Genomic DNA, 20,353 nt, shown 5'->3' with positions numbered 1-20,353 from the left:
CTGCACACCCTTATTCTCTTGGTTTTTTCCCCCATTCAGTGTGTTGGGAGGATTGATGGCTCTTTTCCTCCACCTACTTACCTCTAGTCCTCACTGGACATTTTTGGCCAAGGAACACAAGGTTCAACTGCCAGCCATTTGCAGATACACATTAAGATGTGCAGCAATGCTGCTTGAAATTAGCAAAATCATATGAGTTCCCCACCCACTGACCCAAATAACACAGCCAAAACATGGCTGAAATAATGCATGCATCTTCCAGTCCCTATCCCCACATTTGACAGTGTCAGACAAACCTTAGATACGTTCACAAAGTGGGGACAATTAGTGTCAGGGATGCTGCTGTTAGGGAGGTAATCAATTTATAAGCATAACATACTGAAGATGTTATGTGGAGAAACTGCTGGCAGAAACAGATAACTACAAACACAAACTACCACCAGATGGCACAATTGTTACATTCGTTTTATGTCTAAGGTAAGTGAAGTCCCCTCAAATATATACCAGAAAATAAAAAATATACAATCACTGTTAAAATGTTCATGGTGGAAATGATTCCTGATATTTCTTGTTACTTGAAGAAAGGACATTAGTGGGTTCTGCCTCCAGAGTGTTTGTTACAAATACACAATTTTCATCACCAGCAAATGCAACCATTACACCAAACTCTGTATAATTATATTAACCTTCCACTTTACCTGAAGGCTGAGGGGCCACAGTTTTTCTGAAGAGTGGTAGATTGAGGGAGAAGGGTTGTTTTTGGTTGTGTGGAGCTTTCTGGAAACAAATACATCGTTCTTATAATGTGAACAACTGTGAAAGGGGATCACAAAAGTACTAAAGCAAAACATCTGGAAACTGCTCAAACATACTAGAAATGCTGAGTTACAATATTGGCTGTGCAAACAATGAACCATTCCCTCCACAATTGCACTTCTAGGAGCAAGAATTTTTATTTCGAATACATACATATAGAGCTGCTCTGTACTAAATCAGAGCAGTGGTGCATTTAAGTCAGTATTATCTACTCAAGCTGACAGCAGCTCTCCAGGGTCTCAGGTCTTTCATATAATCCGTCACCCTGATCCTTTTACTTGGAGATGTCAGAGACCTTCTTTATACAAAGCAGATGCTCTACCACTTAGCTAGAACTCCTCCCCTCCTTTTATCTATTTGTTTATAGTATGGCTTTCTTGCTAAGACTCAAGAAGGATTACAAAATATTAAAAAGTGCAATCTGATATCACAAACCATCCAAAGCAATTGCAATAGGACTAGGATTACAGAATTATAAAACAACTATCAGGGGACCCACATGGACTTGTGGAGGACATCTCATTTTTCCTTCCCCTGCTATTTCCTCTTTCCCTTTTCTGGAAGCCTCTATAGCAAACCTGGGCATTATACGGCCTGCGGGCCACATCCGGCCCGCCGGATGACCCTGACAGGCCCCCCTGCCGTGCTGGGGGCAAGGCGCTTTTGAAAGCCCCGCAGAAGCCGGTTGCCTTGGCTGCTGGCTTCTGCGGGGCTTTCAAAAGCACCTCGCCCCCCTGCCTTTTGGCCTGGCCCTCCACAATATTTTCTGTTTCTTATGCGGCCCCATGGAAAAAATAATTGCCCACCCCTGCTCTATAGCCTCTCAGTGTCTAGATCGAGGAAAGTAATTGTACTAATCTACTCTGCATTGCTCAGACCTCACCTTGGTTGGACTTCATGGCATTTGTGGTGTCTTCCAACTCTGATTCCAGAGTACTGTGTTCAATTCTGGCCACCAAATTTAAGAAGGATATTGACAAGTTGGAACGTGTCCAGCGGAGGGCAACCAAAATGGTAAAAGGTCTGGAATCCATGCCCTACGAAAAGAGACTTAGGAAGCTGGGGATGTTTAGTCTAGAGAAGCGAAGGTTAAGGGGGAATAGCTATGATTAAATATTTGAAGGGATGCCATCTTGAAGAGGAAGCAAACTGGTTTTCTTTTGCCTCAGAGACTAGGACATGGAGGAATGGATTCAAGGGAAGGAATTAGATTCCACCTAAACATTAGAAATAACTTTCTGACTGGCAGGGTTGTTTGACAGTGCCTCAGAGAGTGGTGGAGTCTCCTTCTTTGGAGGTTTTTAAACAGGCTGGATGAACATATGTCAGGAGTGCTTTGATTGTGTGTTCCTGCATGGCAAGGGGTTGAACTTGATGGCTCTTGTGGCTTCTTCCAACTCTAAGATTCTATCCAACCCTCATCTTCAGCTATATTTATTTTTAATTTATGTTCTTTCTCCACAATGGAAACCAGAAGCAGTTTACATAATTTTTTTCTCCATTTTATCCTCACAACTATGCTGTGTGCTTGATCAGACTGAGAGTGTTTAATTCTCCATGAAAGGCCAAAACAGACCTGGATAAATTCTCCCTGAAAGATCAAAACAGGGAAGCACATGGAAGATTCCCTGCTTTCTACTGACAGAAACCAAGTCTTGAATGCTGGCAGTACTGTTCCGGTTGCCTAGCAATAGGCATAGGGGAATTGGTTTTACAGCTGCATGTGCTGCACCTATCTTTCCTTCCTTCCTTCCTTCCTTCCTTCCTTCCTTCCTTCCTTCCTTCCTTCCTTCCTTCCTTCCTTCCTTCCTTCCTTCCTTCCTTCCTTCCTTCCTTCCTTCCTTTTAGATTTTATATTTTTCTGCAAACCTTGGGCATTTTTTTTGGCTTCTAGAAAGATCTGTCTTGTCTGTTTATGATCCCAGTCTCTGGATTTAAGTATCCACTGATTTGGCCAAGTAGAAAATGAGATATTTTGATGCAAATAAAAAACTATCTAAGGCAAGATACGTCATAAACAATGCAGAAAGTGGATAACAAGATTTCATTAAAGAAAAGTGAGTTCCTTCCTATAGTGCATATATACCACATTCTACACAGTGGGTACCCTGAACAGGTTACATTGCTCTCTCCTCCAGTTTAAATTATAGAAATTTTTTTTGCAAGATTAAAATTCATTATTACAAATAAAATAATGTATGAAGCTTGCTTACATCAATTAATGTCCAAAGTTACAACATCTTAAATTTCAGTTAGAGTTTTTAGGTCTATGTAAGATCTAAATAAGATGTTTTTATTCTTATATACATAATCCTTGTCCTTGGCTACCCCAGTCTTTGGTTTATGTAATTCAAGAAAACATTCCATTTCCTTCTATGTAAACAACCTATTATGTACCAAGAAAGTCAGCTTTGTCACTGTTGAATAATAAATCCATACTGTAAGATCTGGGTGTTGCTCTGCTTTCCATCTTGCTGTAAATACAATCCTGTGATTTTGTCACCATATACTTAAACAATTCATTATACACTTTTGGTAAACTGTTTGGCAAAATGTTTAACAACATATTTTTTGGATCTAATATGAACTTAACCTTCAGTATCTTTTGCATTTCATCATGAATCATAATCCAATATTTCCTTGCTTTCTGACATGTCCACCGCATATGATAAAAATGGAATCTGTATTTTGACATTGGCATCACTTTCCATTGTAGTCATCATTAGCATTAGCTATATCTTAAGGGATAAGATACCATCTTGAAAACATTTAATACATTTCATATTCTGTAAATTTAATGGCTTAGTCCAAAGACTTTTTCACTGATTCATAATTAGGTTTTCTCTGAAAAATTGCATCCATTTTACCATACAATCTTGTTTCAGTATCACATTGTAATAACTATACTTGTATCTCCAGCCACCAGCTGAGCCAAGTTAAGCCAAGAGGGTGTGACTGGCCCAAAGTTACCCAGCAAGCTTCTCCACCCAGACAGGAAGCGGCAATGGGGACATCTGGGGCAGCTTGTCCCAGGCACTGCCATTGCCGTCACGTGTCAGGGGTGGGTCTGGGGGCGTTTTGGGGGTGGGGTGGGGTGGGGCGGAGTGGAGTGGAGTGGAGTGGAGCGGGGGCAGGAGAAGGGTAGGATTTTTACCACCACCATCCTGGGAATTCATGATGGTTCTTGGCAGACTTGTCTACACAGTTGTTATTGTAACAGCAAAGTCTAAATAAAATGCCTGATCGTTAGTGCAGAGAGCTTTAGAAGACAACAAGCAAGACAGAGGAAATCCCCTTCCCCAACAACTCGTCTACCTGCTGCTTTCATTTCCTCATTTACCTCTTGCCTCCTTGTCACTGCTTACTCTTTTTCCCCTCCCCCTTCCTTCTGCTTCTATCTCTCCCACTCTACACCCACTTTCCAGCTGATGTTGGGCCTCTTTCCCACCTTCCTTGTACACGTTGTGTCTGGATCCACTTCTTCCCCTTCCATCTTCCTGCCTGCTATTTGTTTTGATTCCCTGTCCTCCACACACTCTTGCTAGTCCCATTTCCTTTCTTGGCTCCAGCGTGTGTGTCTGTCCCCATCTTGCCTGGCACAACCACTTTAATGTTTGCCACAGCACTACCAAAATGCCACCAGAACATTTTTTGTTCTGTCCTTGGTTCTTCAGTTGCTAACTCTTAAAACCCTTTGTTCTGTCCTTGGTTCTTCAGTTGCTAACCCTTAAAAGTTGAAAAAAAATGAAAGGCTCATTGAGGAGATTATAAAATCAGCATCTGTTACATATTTAGAGATATTTTAAAAACATCATGCCTATGAAGTTTTTACACTTGAGATGTATTTCCATTGGGCTGCGTTGCCAGCAATTAATAAAAAAGCAACATATTAGAAAGTCCAAGCTACATCGCTGAGAACAATCACATCAATGTTTACTAAGGAAAACAGCTGACACTATCCAGGCCAGGAAGAGAAGTTGTTTTTCCAGTGTCTCTAAAAGGGCAAAGAGTGGTCAGGGCATCCCAAAGATGTTTATGCTGCAGAATCTGTTGGAAAATGTTAGATACTGAGGGCCAGTGCATGTCCCCTTCCAGTGGCTCCCCTCTCCCATGTGTTAAATGTGTTGAACTGCGAATACAGTAGATAGCTTTATGATATTTTGCATTTATTTTCAAGCAGCTTACAGTAATGTCCAATAATACTAAATATGAAAATTATTATTAAAATATTATTAACTCTCAACCTTTCTAAAAAATTGCCACAAGAGAAGCACTTGTGATATTTCACAGTGAGGAGATAAATGGAGAGGTCCAATCTCCCTCATGTTAAGGTTGCCAACTCCAGGCTAAACAACTCCTGGAGATTTGGGGGTGGGGTCTGGGGAGGGAAGGGTTGGGGAGAGGAGGGTGTAATACCATACAGTCCAACCTCCCAAACAGGAGAAGATAACTTCTGACCTTTAGGAACAAATAATCATAACCTTTATAATATATTCAGCATCATTTTATGGTCAGAAACGAATAAGAGAAGGCTATGGTTTTAAGTGTTATTGTGCATTAGACGATTTTTCTTTGTGGAAGGTGACCCAGTTTTAAATGTTTTGGAACTGCACTTTTTAGGGACTCTAGATTTTGCAGTGCTTGTTTCAGAGGAGTGTGATTAAGATAACGAGAGAACCACAAATTATTTTTAAGCATACATTTTCAGGTGAAGTTAAGTATCAAGTATCCTTTTGCTGCTAATAAAGAATAAGTCAGTGTGGGAGCTTTATTCTTACTAAGTGAAATCCTGTTTCTCTGGTCTCCTCAGGCATTCAAGTGGGTCTTGTGAACTCTCTCATTGTTCTGATATAAAAAAGGACTCCATAATGTGTACTTGGGCAATGCAGGTTTCATGACTTGTACATGCTTTCTCTTGTACACGCTGAAGAAGATCGATAGGAAATTAATTCAGGAGTCTTGAAAGGGAGGTGAAGGAAAATTACAGGAGATGAGATTTCTTCTCTGGACTGCAAGATGACCCCCCCCCCCCCGAGGGTAGACAGAAAACAAAAAAGGGGCTGAAAGGGAAGAAACGAGAACAAACAGGATGGCCAAAAAAAGAAAATAAGGTTCAGCGTGAACAATCCGTTGGGGAAAGGAAATAGCTGAGAGGTGGGGATGCAAAGAAACACTGAGTGGACAAGCAGAATAGAAAGGAATAGCAGACGTAGAGTTGAATAAATCAGAGGACCTACAAAGGGAAATGAGATTTGGAGCATTCTATGAGACTCAGAGAAGAAAGGGTGGCTGAGATTTACCCTGGCTTCTATTGCTGCCTGTGAGCGAGCAGAGAGAGGGGTGGGCTCAGCGCTTGGGTCCAGCCCAGCAGGTGGGGCCATTCTGCTGCCAGCAAGAACAGGTAATGTAGGTGGAGGGAGCAGAGCCATGGCCTTATAAGGGCAGGCTGGGCCTTCCCTTGCCTCTCTTCCCTACAATGGCTTCTCCCACCAACCCTCCCTCATTTTTCAACCTTGTAGTGTTGCCCTATTGTTTGTTGGGCTTTGTTGTTATTTACATTCATCCATCACAGCCTGGCAGGTTGCAAATGGGGACTCATCTGTTTAGGGGAGAAAGAGCCTGCATGCTGGGCCTCCCTTTTGGTGGGCTTGGGGGATAGTTGTGAGCATGTCTACCGCATGCCTAGGCAGGGGCTGCGGGTGGTTCGTGTCCCCTGACAGCAAGGGGAGTTCATTGAAAGACCAGCACCCAGATGACTCCCACTATCTTGCTGCTCTGGATGTTGGTTTTTCCCCCATGCATCGGGCTCGGGGAAGGTTATTACTGGGGGACAGCAGACGTGCTACCAAATGCTGCATCTGTCCCCTATGCTGCGCCTCTGCTTCCTTCAGCCAGCATATCAATAAACGGACTGTGGCCAAATTTTATTCCACACAAGGTGGTTGTCTGTGTTGTCTTTCTGCACCCTCAAGCTCATTCTCTCCTCCTCAGGCGGCAAAGCATTTTAGTAGAATCAAATCAGTATAAGATTAAAACAAAATGATTTTCTGCATTTACCATGGTGATGAGGTCCTCTTGTATTAATAAAAATATATTTCAAAGTGATCAGAACCGAGTATTTCCTCCTCTGGTGATGCACCTGAGTAGATCAAGTGCTGTTTACATGGCTGTATTGATTGTCTTTCCTTCGGAACTGCATGCATCATAGCTTTATTTCAGCCCTCTTCAGTTGGTACATTCCTAGTGCTGTGATCATACATACAGATTGTCCATGTTACCTGCAAACCTCCCAATATGCAGAAACACCACTTCCTCTCAGAGAGGCAACAGGTAGATTTGTTTGCCTTGGAACACAAGTACTAGACACCAGATTAACACATATTCCAAGATGGACTGTATGTGTGCTGCCCCTTTCAGAAGAAAATACCATTGGGTTTATTGGATCACTTGTCGTGTGGTAAAGCATAACATTGAACAAGGCTGTTATGGTCTGGTATGTATGTATGTTTCGCTGTGTAAACAATCAAACTGGGTTTCAGCTTGGGAGTAGCAGCAAGGATGTTCTTCCTCTTGTGAATCCTGAAAGCTTCGTGACATTGTCTTTTCCCTTCTGCCTTTTTTCATCTTGTGCTTTGCAACAAAGGAGAAATGTAATACCAATCACCATAGCAAGCAAATCTTTTTAATGTTTAGGTGCATGCATTTTCGAAACATGCACACACAGAGATCAAACTACAAATCCTACACATGGCACAGTGGACTTGCTATTTATTACATTTTTTATTTATTACATTGATCATTTCTATCTTATCTTATTGTTACCTTATTATTTTACATTTTATCTTGCCCTTCCTCCAAGGACTTCTGGGTCTCATGGTTCTCCTCAGAGTGTTTTGATACTGACTTTTCACAGATATATGATTGGATGATGTAATTGCTAGATATAGAGAAGAACAAAGACTGTTCTTGGCATAAAAGGCCTACAGGAACCAGTTAATAATAAGGATCGATAACCTTCAAGCTGTTTCTTTCTGAAGTTTAAGGACTAATAAGGTTTTCAGCTCTGGGTAGGGAAATACCAGGAGATTTTGGGGGTGAAGTCTAGGGAGGGTGGAGTTTGGGAAGGAGAGGAACGTGACATCAGCAGGGTTTGAATGCTGTAGAGGCTACCTTTCAAAGCAGCCATTTTTCCCAGGGAAACCGATCTCCGTCACCTGGAGATCAATTGTAATAGCAAAAGATCTCCAGGTGTCACCTGGAGGTTGGCAACCTTAACAACAAAGCATGAGTACAGGGACATTCATGGATGCAGACATTTCCTGCAGATATTCCCTTTGCAGTAGCAGTCCCTGAGATGTTTGAAAGTTGATGCTGGACATCACAGAACCCAGATGATTAAAAGCAATGCAGCCAGCTTGAGAGGGGGGGGGGGGGGGGGATAACTAAGAGGGGTAAGGAAGTGAAATTCTTCTGTCTTTCTATTTGCTATGTCTATTGGTACATTAACAAGATGGTGGGTGATTTTGTTTGGCTTCTCTTTGATATGAGCTTTTGTTGTTGTTGTTCAGGTCACATGATTTTCAGAATCAGCTTTTTGGTCTTTCAGTGGCCTGGGAAGGAAGAGTTCTGCTTTGGCAAGTAGCTACTGCAAGCCTTTTATTGGATTCAAAAAACATATCAAATGGTCCAATCTGCTTATAAGTTGTTACCCCATACCAGACGACAAACACTCAGTGGCTTTTTGAAAGCAGATTGTTGATATGCAATGGATCTGTAGTTTTAAAAATATCCCACAGAACATATCCAAGCCTTTTAATGTGTCCAAATAAATGTTCCTTCTTAACCTAAGTCAGCAGCTGTCTAATACTCATATAGTATTATACTATCTCCTGTTTTTAAATGAATTTCTGTGTCTCAACCCAAACTCAGAAATCTCATGAAATGTGGCATTATCCTATGCATGCACACTTGAAAGTAAATGGCAGTGATTTCCGTGGATCCCCCCCCCCCCCCCGGATTGCAGCTTTAGAGCATAACATTTATTTTGTTTTCCACCTGACTTCAGTCTATGGCAGGGCCTAGAAGGCCACTCACAAAGACTCACGGCACAGCAGTTGAGGAGACAGTTAAGGAAACATGTTTGTTCTAGATCAGTTTTTGGAAGCAATTGGCATCTTGAACTATGCAACTGATTCTTTTTATCAGCTGGCAATCTCACACAAAATGTATGAGCCATAAAGCTGTTGATGGAACCCAAAGCAAGAACAAGAATTTTCTTCAATTAGAAAATTCTTAGGAAAATGCAACAGAACGAATTAATGTTAAATTTACAATTTGGTCCTTGGCATGTAGCATTATTGTCAGTATATTACAAGGTTCATTTTGAGTAGGTAGAAGGCACACGGAGGGAAGAGAGGCAACCAGAGTTACCATTAGATTCACTGCAATTTGAATCACAACTTTCAGCCTTTCTAGGGAATCAAGCGGTTTATCAAACAACAGTAAAGCATTTGTCAGTGGTAAAGCTGGGACAAAAATCACCCACAGCTTCTTCACTGAGGTGAAGCCTACACATGTGGCAGAAGGAGGTGGCAGATGAAATGCTGTATCACTTGTTCAGACTGCAGCTGAGGGAGACTGGAGCTCCCTATATGTTGACCCACTGCTACTCCTTGTAATAGGGTGGTCAACTCCAGCTTGAGAAAATCCTGGAGATTTGGAGACAGTGGAGTGTTGCCAGATGCAGATTGGAAGATTTCTTCAGGGTTTTGCAAAAGGAAGCTAGCACATCACAGAGAGTGCTTTGCATGCTGCACTAGTTTTCTGTTTACAAGAGCTTTTAAAATAAAAAAACACAATGCTACTTCCTATAGTATAGACTGTTTGAAGAGGTGCAGTCCATTCACCACCTCATTATGGTACATATTTGCTAAATCTAAATCATTAAAGATTGCTAACTTATTGACAGATTTGGGTGATCTATTTGGCTGCCTCCAATGCCACATGATAAGTCTCTAGTTTTCCCTCAAATGCAGGCCACTAGAAGTCAAATAGTATTCGCCTGCCAAAACTGAGACTTCATAAGACAAGGCTTTTATGGAATGGTTCATGTCACTTTGCCTTTTCCTGTGTGATAGGTAGGTTTTCAAATTGGAACAATATACCAATAAAATTCCCACTGCAGGTCATGCTGGGAGTCATAGCAGCAATATGGATCCTGTTGAAATCTGCTTCACAATTACAGATCAGTGGATAATCTAGGCTAATAAGGCACCGCTCCCCACGATGATCTCTATAATGTGTCAAAAATTATACAATAACTTTTTTTTACTGTTTGCACACACTAGATGGACGTCCAAGGTCTCCATGTAAACATACAGTTAATAAAAGGAATGGTGTATCACTGTCAAATATACACTTGGAGACATGCACTGTACCTACTAATATGATAGTACAGGAAGGATTTCTTAAATGTCACATGTACTGTTACAGGTATTTATGTAGAAGAAGAAGAAGAAGAAGAAGAAGAAGAAGAAGAAGAAGAAGAAGAAGAAGAAGAAGAAGAAGAAGAAGAAGAAGAAAAGGAAGAGGAAGAGGAGGAGGAGGAGGAGGAGGAGGAGTTTGGATTTATATCCCCCCTTTCTCTCCTATAGGACTCAAAGGTGCTTACAATCTCCTTGCCCTTCCTCCCTCACAACAAACACCCTGGTAGGTGGGGCTGAGACAAGCAGTAAGAGGATACAGTTCAAACACATGGAGCTTGAATCATTTGACTTCCTTGGTATCAGGAAAACTGTGAAGTAATACCTAGCATAGCTCAGTTCAGAAAATTCAAAAGCCCAACCCACCCCTGTGTATTTTTTCTCATTAACTATTTTTTCTCATTAATATCATTAAACTATTTTTTCTCATTAATATCATTAAAACTATGACACCGACCACAGCAACAACGTAACAATGCCCAAAAATTGTCCAAAACAGGATCCCTTCTACAGTAACTAGAGCAAAGGCAGACTCCCACCTGGTTCTTTCACAAGGCTGAGCATGAGGACTTCCCTTTCTAATGGGAGAAAGTTTTTAACTGCAGCCCAGTTCACAAGTTACAACAAACGCTGATACAATCTGGGTACAAAATACACTTGAATTTTCTTTGCATTGAGTAATTCTCATGTTATATTCAATATATATACTGCTGAGCATGTAATTTAAATGCCACATTTATCTGGTCCCAGGTTTCATAAAGAGAACACGTTGGCTCTTTTTAAGCAAGTGTACACACATACATGCAGGATTTACTTTAACTTGTGGAAAGGGCTTCTTCTGTTTCAGGACAATGAAAGAAATATGCTGTTTCTGAGTGGCTCAGTTTAGCCTCTGCTCACCTCCAAAGCCTTCATTTTTATTCTTGTAAAAGAAATGGAAAACATTTGATTATATAATGTAACAGAGATTATATATGAGAGAACAAGAATCTGTCAGGGCTACAAGCTGTTTGGCAAGCAAGGATGGGCTTTACTTCCCCTAAGGACACGAAAAGTGTTGGGAAGGTCTTATGTCCGCAAAATGATAGGTTGTCAATATTTTCATCAAGTAAAGTATTTTCATCAAGTAAACATGAAAATGGAGGCATCCTGGGTAAGCTGATGGCATGGATGAATGCATGAATCTCCATTGTGGGGCTGGGGAGGGGGAGTTCAATAAAGCCAATGACTGAGTCCTGTGCTTCCAGGCTCCCTGCTTTGTTTTTACATTGTTAAATACAGCAATATATTTGGCATCCTTGAGAGACTGGGGAAAACCCCTGAGTGTCCACTCTTCCTTGATGCTTTTTCAGGACAGGCACATGCAGAATTTTAATTAGTGCTGCCACAGATTTCCCCCCATTAAACTGTGAAGCTGAGTTCTAGCCCCTTGGAGGTGAAAGTTACAAAACGTACAATAATTGCAAATTTGCACCAGAACCTTCAATATATGCTCCACATATCACTCCTGTTTGTTCACACTTGATTCTTGCTGTTTTCAATATTCTATAGAGATCAGACAACTGAGATTGCAATTTACATTTATCTGTAAATCATCATTGTGTATTTCTTTTTTCAAAAATCATAGTATGCACTCCACAAAAGACAAAAAGAGATGTCAATATTTTCATCAAGTAAAGTAGCAATTCATGATTCTAAAATAGCAGGGAGCAAGCATGCTCTGACCTTTGCTTCCTTCCAAGCACACTGGTATTCTGAAATCCAGCGACAGGTTACGGCTTTCTGACTATTGTGGAAGAACCCTGTGGATCCTTTTCTACTACTTGCTTCTTTCTTTATAGTTTGGTTATGAATGAAAGACTTCAGTTGCTCTTTTTCAGGGCCTGCCCCTGTATTCAGAGCCTGATGTTCTCTTTGTGAACATCTCAAAATATTGGCATCCATTTGATTTTCTTGAGATGGGCACAGCCAGATTGGTTTCCCATTAATAACAAGAGGATCATTTTCTTTTTGATAGGAGACATGTTCCAGAATTGGCATCTTCCCTTGGGTTTGTACACGCTTCAGCTCGGGGCAACTGTTGCCCCTCTGCGACGGTCTTGGGGAAGGAAGCCGGGGGAAACTGACTGTATCTTTTTTACCAGTATTTTTTTCTTGAGATTTGTATAGGCTTGTTGCATGACAACTGTGCTGTGAAGAATCAGAAACAATGTCCTCATTGCTGTTAGGACATCTCCAGTAACGGGTCTTCTGAGTATCTGTATATAGCTCTTCCAGTGGATCTTCCCTAGAACGAGAGTAGGATTTGACATGATGAAGAATATTCCTTTCCAATGATAGCACACTGAGAAAAGTGTTGGTTACTTTATATTTGGTGACGGGTTTTGGTGTTTCTGAGACTCTATGACTCTTGTGCAACATTTCTGCTTTATCTATGTCCTGGATTTTTTGCTGACTTTCTGGTAATACTGGAAATGTGGGTTTTGCCAGCTGGCAGATAGACTGAAGATAGTCTTCACCAGAAGACTCTGGGTTCACATTTACTTTTTCAAAGGTTTTCGTGTTTCTCAATGTGTCTTCTAGAATATCTTCTCGGGCTTCACTTATTGTTGGGAGAGGCTTTGCTATATTCAGTCTTATCCGGGGAGCCATTGCTGCAAAGAAAAAAAACACCAGGATATAATTAGCCAGCATGAATGGTAAATATTTTGATGGGGCCTTTTCAAAGCACCATAGTCTAATAAATGTAAAATGCTTTCTGCGTGAAGAAGTGGGCATGACTGTTCAGAAGAAGTCAATATTCACATTACCATTTTTAGCTACTTCCGCAAGATACCTGTATTTTATGCCATACCTAAAATAGCTCTAATCTGATTCCCTAATAAACAGGTTTAGCAATGATCTGAAATATATTGCTGATTGGTCTATATGCTTAACAACCTAGAGTTGGACTATTTATCCATGTAGTTGACCTCAGCAATGGAGTTTTGTTAAGCAAAGGCTGTTCTATTTCCTCTGCTTCAAAGGAATCGGACACTGCTAGGAGTCTGGCACAGAATGTGGGGTGGCCCAATGAAGGTGCATATTTGGATCAGGTAGACGGATTGGCCGTGGTGCACCTCCCCAGAGGCAAACTGGAGGGAAATGGCACCCAGGAACAACACCTGTTTCGGGCGCCTCCTAACCCCATACCCCCCTCACACTCAGGGGTGGGACTTGGAGTGGGGGCAGCTCTGACAGGCACCGCAGTGACAGGCCGGTTCCTGGGCCAGCCTGCTGCTGCAGTGCCAGTCCGAGCCACCCCTGCCTCCCTGCAAGTTGCCTCCTGCAGAAGCCAGCCTGTAGGGAGGTGGGGGAGCAGGCTGCCATGGCGGCTGGCCCAGGAGGTGGCCTGCTGCCACAGTATCTGTCCAAGCTGCCTCTGCCTCTGAGCCCTGCCCCTGATGCCCTGGAGAGGGAAAGAGGCAAATCAGACAGGTGCCGCGTACCACCCATGGGGACAGGGGATCAAATGACCCCTGGGTTGGCGCAGGAGAGGAGTGGGATGGGGGTCATTTCCCCTCCATCCCCATGGGCGGTATGCCTCTACACCTCCCTTGAGCATTAAAGAAGGCTTGGCAAGGAGGGTGTGAACTGTCCCCACCTGATGACTCAGGGCTCAGATTCAATGTGGCCTCATCATAAAATCAAAAGATTCACAGAGGAGGCCTGACTTCTATATCACACCTGCACACCTGCAATCAGTTCAGGGGTTTGGCTTGTGTGTTCTGCAATGAAAATAAAGTTGGTCCTTTAATAACCTCTGCTTATATTGTCAACTCTTCTATTCCCCAGACAAGATGCACATTTTATTCCTGGATGCTCTCTGTTCTCCAGAGTTTATGCTACCTGCTAAAACTGCTGAACTGGGAGAGCTGAACATGTCTGTTGAAATCTAAACTGTCACCAGTGTTTTCTTTACAAAACTAAATTCGTCAAATGCCCTCCTGAATAAAGCTGTTTTCAACTGCCTCCTGAAAATCAAAAGCAAGGGAACCAGGCAGGCCTTTTGGGGGAGATTGTTCCATAATGATGGGGCTGCCACCAAAAATGCCCACTCTCACGTGCCCACATATTTTTCTCCTCTCTCTCTCTCTCTCTCTCTCTCTCTCTCTCTCTCTCTCTCTCTCTCTCTCTGTGTGTGTGTGTGTGTGTGTGTTAGAGATACACAGTTTCTTTTTTACTTCCACTTTTAAAACGTCATTCCTTCTTGTTATATCCATTAGCACTAGTATTTCTTTCCACTGGCTTCAATGGGAAGCAAATTTCAAGTACATTAAAGAATTGCATATAAAGATCATTCAGGGGCAGTTTTAGGAGACTTTCAGATTGGCATAGACAAAACACCTTGCTGGGATGTGTCCAGTGGCACCTGTCACAACTGTATGAAGCCTCTTTTATTGACCAGTTGATCACTTTAAGGACTTGTGCACTTTAAGGATTTGACTTGTGCACAGTGTGTTAGATCCAGCAGCCCCTTGGCAAAAGGCACTGATGCTTATGGAGCTTCCTTGCTTACCCCACCCACCAGCAGAACCTTATGACCCTATGAGAGTTGATTCCTTGAGGTGAGCTCACAGGACCCACACAGAGAAATAGCTGTATGGGTTGGTAGACTGCATTTAGGAGTGGAAAAGAAATCAATTTCCCTTCCTCTTCTACTGATAGGAAAGGGAAGAGGGAAGATTTCATTTCTTTCTTCTCTCCTTAGCGCAGCCCAGGTTTTTGGTAGTTGGGAGGATCTGCTGAGGGGAAAGGGTCTGCTGAGGGGAAAGGAAGGAAAGAGCATAATCTTTGCATGAGCATATTACTGGATCCATCCTATTCATTCAAATACCTTGTTGAATGCTAGTTTCAATACCTTCATTCTCTGCCCCTGGCTGGTATCCCATCCTGCATTGTGGTAAGGGGTGCCATGAGGAACAAGCCAGGATATAAACCATAATGTTTCTACCTCATACAAGACCATAGTTTTAACTGAGGTTAACCAAAGAACATAAAACAGTGGCTTCAGTGGAGTGAGGCACGTTTGGATGATCATGCTAAACATAGGTAATTAAATTAAACCATGATTTCGTGTGATACTTGAACTGACCTAAACTTATTTGGGACCAGTGTATCTCCAGGACTACCCCTCCCTCTAAAAAGGAATTAAACAACAACAAGCCTACTCCAATTCAAATCTATTCAATGATTCAAATGCATTTAATTAACTGGACCCAGACATAACCAACTCTTTTCACCTAAATAGCCTCACAAAGAACAGCGTGACTTCTGGCATGGAAGAGATCTCAGAATCACTCTTCAACATCACATTGCTGTCTGCTATGCCCTCCATATAGTTTTGGTTTTCCTACCCCTCCGACCACAAGAAAATGAAGCACTGAGGCATCAGTGGCCTTAATTTGCCTGTTTACTTAACATATTTTTCTTTTAAGATCTAAGTTGTGCTCACTGTTGTCTATCCTACACAACTTTTACTGCTGCTGACCAGATTATCCATTGGAATTGCCCTACCTTTTCCTTACCTGAGAGCATAACTTGGTTGCTTTGAAACCTTCAGCGTCTCTCCTGTGCTGTCTGCTTGCCTTGATTTTAGCAGTGAATCTAAACCAAGGCTGCACATCAGGGTAGCCGCTTCCAGTCAGCTGATTCAGCTGCTTTTAGGTTGTTGCTGCTAAATATAGACTCGTGTGTGTGCGTGTGTGTGTGTGCCATTCTGTTTCCCAAGAATTCGAGCTTGATAAGTGCCTCAGGTTACTGGAAAGGCCAATCGCAGGGAATTGGGGAGAGAGTTCTAAGATGATTGTCCCCAAGGCACATAAATCATTTTTCTTCTGCACAGTAAAAGCATTAAGTTATGCTTTCTTCCCTAAATTATTCAAGATGCTTAGTGCACTAGAAAGGGGGCACTATATGTGCTTTGTGTTTGCATCCGTGGGAAGTGATTAGCAGCACATTAAACCAAATTCTAAGCTGGTCTCTGCTGCTATGGGGGAAGTGACATTTAACAAAAAAAACACACAGATGGATTCTACAGCTCGATTCAATGTATCTTTACAGTATAGAACAGTATCTTGGCAGTATAGAACAGAGGCTTCCAAATATATTTTCTTTTTATGAAGGAGGTTTAAAAAATCCCTTCATGCTTGCATACTATGATTATAGAATTTTAATCAGGATTGTGGTGCAACACAGGATTCAATTCGTGCCATGATTCAGCCCTAGCATTTGTTTCCAGTGTTAACCTTCAACTATGGAACACATGCAGTAAGAATAGGTTAAAGGGCCAGTGACCAGGTAAATAGTATTTCTCTCACTGGTGAGTCAGAGTGGTGCAATGGTTAAAAACTGCAGACTCTAATCTGAGAACTGGGTTTGATTCCCCACTCCTGCACACAGCACTGTATTAACCCATGGCTGGGCCCCTAAGGTTTCAGATGTTTGGGAAGAAGAGCTTATGCTTATGCCATAATTTTACATGTTCAGTATTCATACAGACACTAATGCCCAGTTGAAATAAAGTCTGCTGAGCTCTTTTGTCAGAGCACAATCATTCTTCCTTTTGGGTGCTGTGTGGTTTCCGGGCTGTATGGCCGTGTTCTAGCAGCATTCTCTCCTGACGTTTCGCCTGCATCTGTGGCTGGCATCTTCAGAGGATCTGATGTTGGGAAAGCAAGTGGAGTATATATATCTGTTGGAGTGTCCAGGGTGGGTGGAGAAACATAGTCTGTGAGTAACAAAGAAGGCAACCAGGTCAATAGTTGAGGGCATCTGAATAGAAGTATGAGTAACAATGAAGACTATAGCATGGGAGTGTCAATGGAGATAGCAAGGTCACTGGTGGGAGCATCTGAATAGAAGTATCCTGGCCTTTGTTTCTTTTGTCTATGGTCATCCTGTGTTTGTGTGGAGCTGGTTAGACACTGTCTTGACTCTAGTATTTTTCAACACTGGCAGCCAAGTTTTGTTCATCTGTATGCGATAGACTCCTGCAGTAGCTAGAGGATTCCTCTTATCCTTTGCTGAACGTAGCATCTGTTGAATTTTCTTAGTGGGTCTGCTGAGGGGTTTTTCATAGGGGGGATCGACGAGAGTGGGGAAACGCCCATTGTTCTCTGAGAATTCTCTCAGCCCCACCTACCTAAAAATGAAGGGAGTTTGTAAGCTGCTTTGAGACTTGTTATGGTAGAGAAAAATGGGGTATAAATCCAAACGTCGTCGTTGTCGTTGTCGTTGTCGTTGTCGTTGTCGTCGTCGTCGTCGTCGTCGTCGTCTTCTTCTTCTTCTTCTTCTTCTTCTTCTTCTTCTTCTTCTTCTTCTTCATACAGCATTCCCAGAAATCAGAATCTATGCTTGGATTCTTTTTTTTTTTTTAGAAATTAAGCCCTGGATGGATAATGAAAGCCCTTCATTATGGCTTTCCTAGCAGACCTCAGTTGAAATGCATAAACACATCTTTTAATTGGAACTTAACTTCCAGACTGTCACTCTGGTAAAATGAACATATTTTAGAGCTCTTCATACCTAAGAAAAACTGTACCTTTCTTTCAATTTCTTTATTACAGCACATTTACTAAGGAACTGTAAATCTCCATAATTATTTCAATTTAAGGCAGATTATTAGTCATCTAAAAATGTAAGTCATGATGCATTGGACCAAATGGAAAAAAAGTTAATAAAGCATTACGAGGAGCAGAATGTTGCATTTTCCCTATATGGCTTGGCTGATTTAATTATTGATTTCCTAAAAGCATTTCTGAATCTTAATGTCACATACATATTTCAAAAGAGCCTCATCTGGATCTGTTCCTCTAATATAATATAGAAGAGCTTTTATTTACCTCTCCATCTACTGTTTCTCTTCTTGTCTTTCTCCAGCCAGTTGTCAAAAATCAAACAGCCTTTTGAAGGATTCTCTGCCATCTCTTTATATAGGGCCTGAAGATTCTTTCTTGTGAAGAAAGAGTCAGTATTTATACTTTGGTGCAAATGAGTGAGGGACAGCAGTATCAGCATGCCTGTGCAAACAAGCAGATAACTAGCTAACAGACCGGGGACGCTATAGGGGCTTTTAACTTTCCTGAGATGTGCCTAAGAATTCAGTTTACTTGAATAAATATTAAACAAGTGGAAGTACTCATTCTTTAAGGTAACATATTGAATCTCCCCTCCCAAGGTTCTTGCTATTTTCAGATGCTTCAGGCTTTCACAGGGCTGTCGATACCAGGAAGGTCATTTAGCCATGCTGCCTGCTTCAAGGACTTCTCCTAGAAGAAACCCATTGACAACCAAAGTATTGTTGCTTTAAAGGACTTTGGATCCTAATGACTAAGAGAAGAGTACTTGTCAAGTATTGTTTCTAGCAGCCAGTGATTGATTCCCTCTATCCCGGATCTTAATTGATATATGTAACCTGACTTGAGATCGTTATGTACGTAAGTGCTGCCAAGTCACACACAACTTACGGCAAGGGGCTTTCAAAGCAAGTGAGAAGCAGAGGTGGTTTGCCATTGGTCTTCTATTTATTTTATTAAACTTAGTACCCTGCTCTTTCCAGCCCAACAGCCAAGCTCAGAGTGACTAACGAATCAAAATATATGAAGAAAACAATCCACAAAAAACAACATCCAAACATTAAAATTCAATGGCAGATGACTATTTCTTCCTTAGATAATATGAAGTACACTTTCAGCCAAGCTTGGAATTTATTTATTTATTTATTAGATTTTTATACCACCCTATCCCCGAGGGGCTCCGGGCGGAATAAGGATCAGAGCTGCAGACACCAGAGCTGCAGACAAGAGACTCTGCGTTTCTATTCCTTCAAGGGGCACATGTGAAGTCCCTGTCTCAGAGTGTGAGCTTCAAGGAACATGGTGACTTTAACTGACTGTGTGAGCTGTGAAAAGGACTTCTTCCCAACCTATTCACTCAATTATCTTACAAAAAACAAACCCTTGGATGGGAAAATATTTTGGTGCAATATTTTGAACATGAAGAGTTAGATCATTGGCTCCCAAACTTTTGGGGCCACCCCCCTTGTTTCCATAAACTCATCCCCAGGGGCCCCTACCCTATAAAAAGAGTTATTCAGAATAGGTATTTGCATGACTCACTAAGGAAGATAATATTAAAATTCAAAACAGTAACAAGTATTTATTCCACAAAATAGATGAACTTGATCCAGTAATAGTTTTTCAAAGTTTGGAAAAAAAATTCTGACAGTTTCCCAAGATTTGCTAACATGATCCCATTGCTTAATCTATGGTAAATAAATCAACAGCACAATTGATGGTACTTCACAGTGCCACCCCTTGCCTCTTAAGTGCCCCCCCCCAAGGTAATCCCACTATCTCCCAGGGGGTGGTCCTGACCACTTTGGGAATACACTGGGTTAGATTATAACACTCAGCCAGTGGGTAAAAAGTTTGGGATGATAAAATTGCAGAAAATCTCAGTCCCAGAGGTGATTGCTGATGACTGAATGCTGATCCTTTGATTCCAGAAATGTGATCCCTAATTACGTGATGTTTCCTGAGCTATAAGCAGACATGTTGCCAAGACAGTGGTACTTTCACATTCCGCGCAAATACATGTCCAGGCACGTTGAGCTACCTAAGTCAATCAAGCATCTAGGAAGAAACATCAAGTCTGCAAGGTGTCTGCAGCTCTGACCCTTATTCCAAGCTTGACTGGAAGCTTGGAATGTAATGAAGCAGCATTCTCCAGTCTGGAAAGAGCATTGTGGGGGTGTTAAGATGCAAGGGGTCAAAGTCATGTTTACCTTAGCTGTTATTATACAATTAAGTTTTTTTCTGAAAGCAAATAATTTCATTCTTCAGATACTTGGCTCCCAAAGATATGCATAGTAGAGGACTACTGCACGCATGGTGGTTTCCTATGTTCTAGAGTAGACATTACTTTGTGTAAGAAAATCATTTTGCATTAGCTATTCCAGAGGGAAGGTAGCATGGTACAGCTCAGTCTCATCAGATCTCAGAAGCTAAGCAGGA

The 20,353-nt window shown here is 41.7% G+C and overlaps 1 protein-coding gene and 1 long non-coding RNA gene across 4 annotated transcripts; both read right to left on the bottom strand.

Moving 5' to 3' along the window:
* Positions 1 to 7,476: 7,476 nt before the first annotated feature.
* Positions 7,477 to 10,430, bottom strand: LOC125429656. Its single transcript, XR_007244021.1, has 2 exons — positions 8,072 to 10,430; positions 7,477 to 8,030 (listed from the first exon to the last, which is right to left on the bottom strand). It is a non-coding gene; the product is annotated as an uncharacterized LOC125429656 (long non-coding RNA).
* A 541-nt stretch (positions 10,431 to 10,971) lies between these two features.
* Positions 10,972 to 18,305, bottom strand: LOC125429655. Of its 3 annotated transcripts, none has more exons than XM_048490957.1 (2): positions 18,182 to 18,305; positions 10,972 to 12,952 (listed from the first exon to the last, which is right to left on the bottom strand). In XM_048490957.1, the coding sequence occupies exons 1-2, from the start codon at positions 18,261 to 18,263 to the stop codon at positions 11,985 to 11,987; spliced, it is 1,050 nt and encodes a 349-aa protein (XP_048346914.1). In that variant the 5' UTR covers positions 18,264 to 18,305; the 3' UTR covers positions 10,972 to 11,984. The 3 variants fall into 3 exon arrangements, with proteins under 3 accessions (XP_048346914.1, XP_048346915.1, XP_048346916.1); XM_048490958.1 differs by lacking the exon at positions 18,182 to 18,305 and adding an exon at positions 15,866 to 15,979; XM_048490959.1 differs by lacking the exon at positions 18,182 to 18,305 and adding an exon at positions 15,855 to 15,943.
* Positions 18,306 to 20,353: the final 2,048 nt, after the last annotated feature.

The sequence above is a fragment of the Sphaerodactylus townsendi genome, linkage group LG03 (assembly GCF_021028975.2).
Source record: "Sphaerodactylus townsendi isolate TG3544 linkage group LG03, MPM_Stown_v2.3, whole genome shotgun sequence".
NCBI lineage: Eukaryota > Metazoa > Chordata > Lepidosauria > Squamata > Sphaerodactylidae > Sphaerodactylus > Sphaerodactylus townsendi.
Note: the sequence above shows the minus strand (reverse complement) of the source record. Positions and strands in the feature narration are given on the sequence as shown.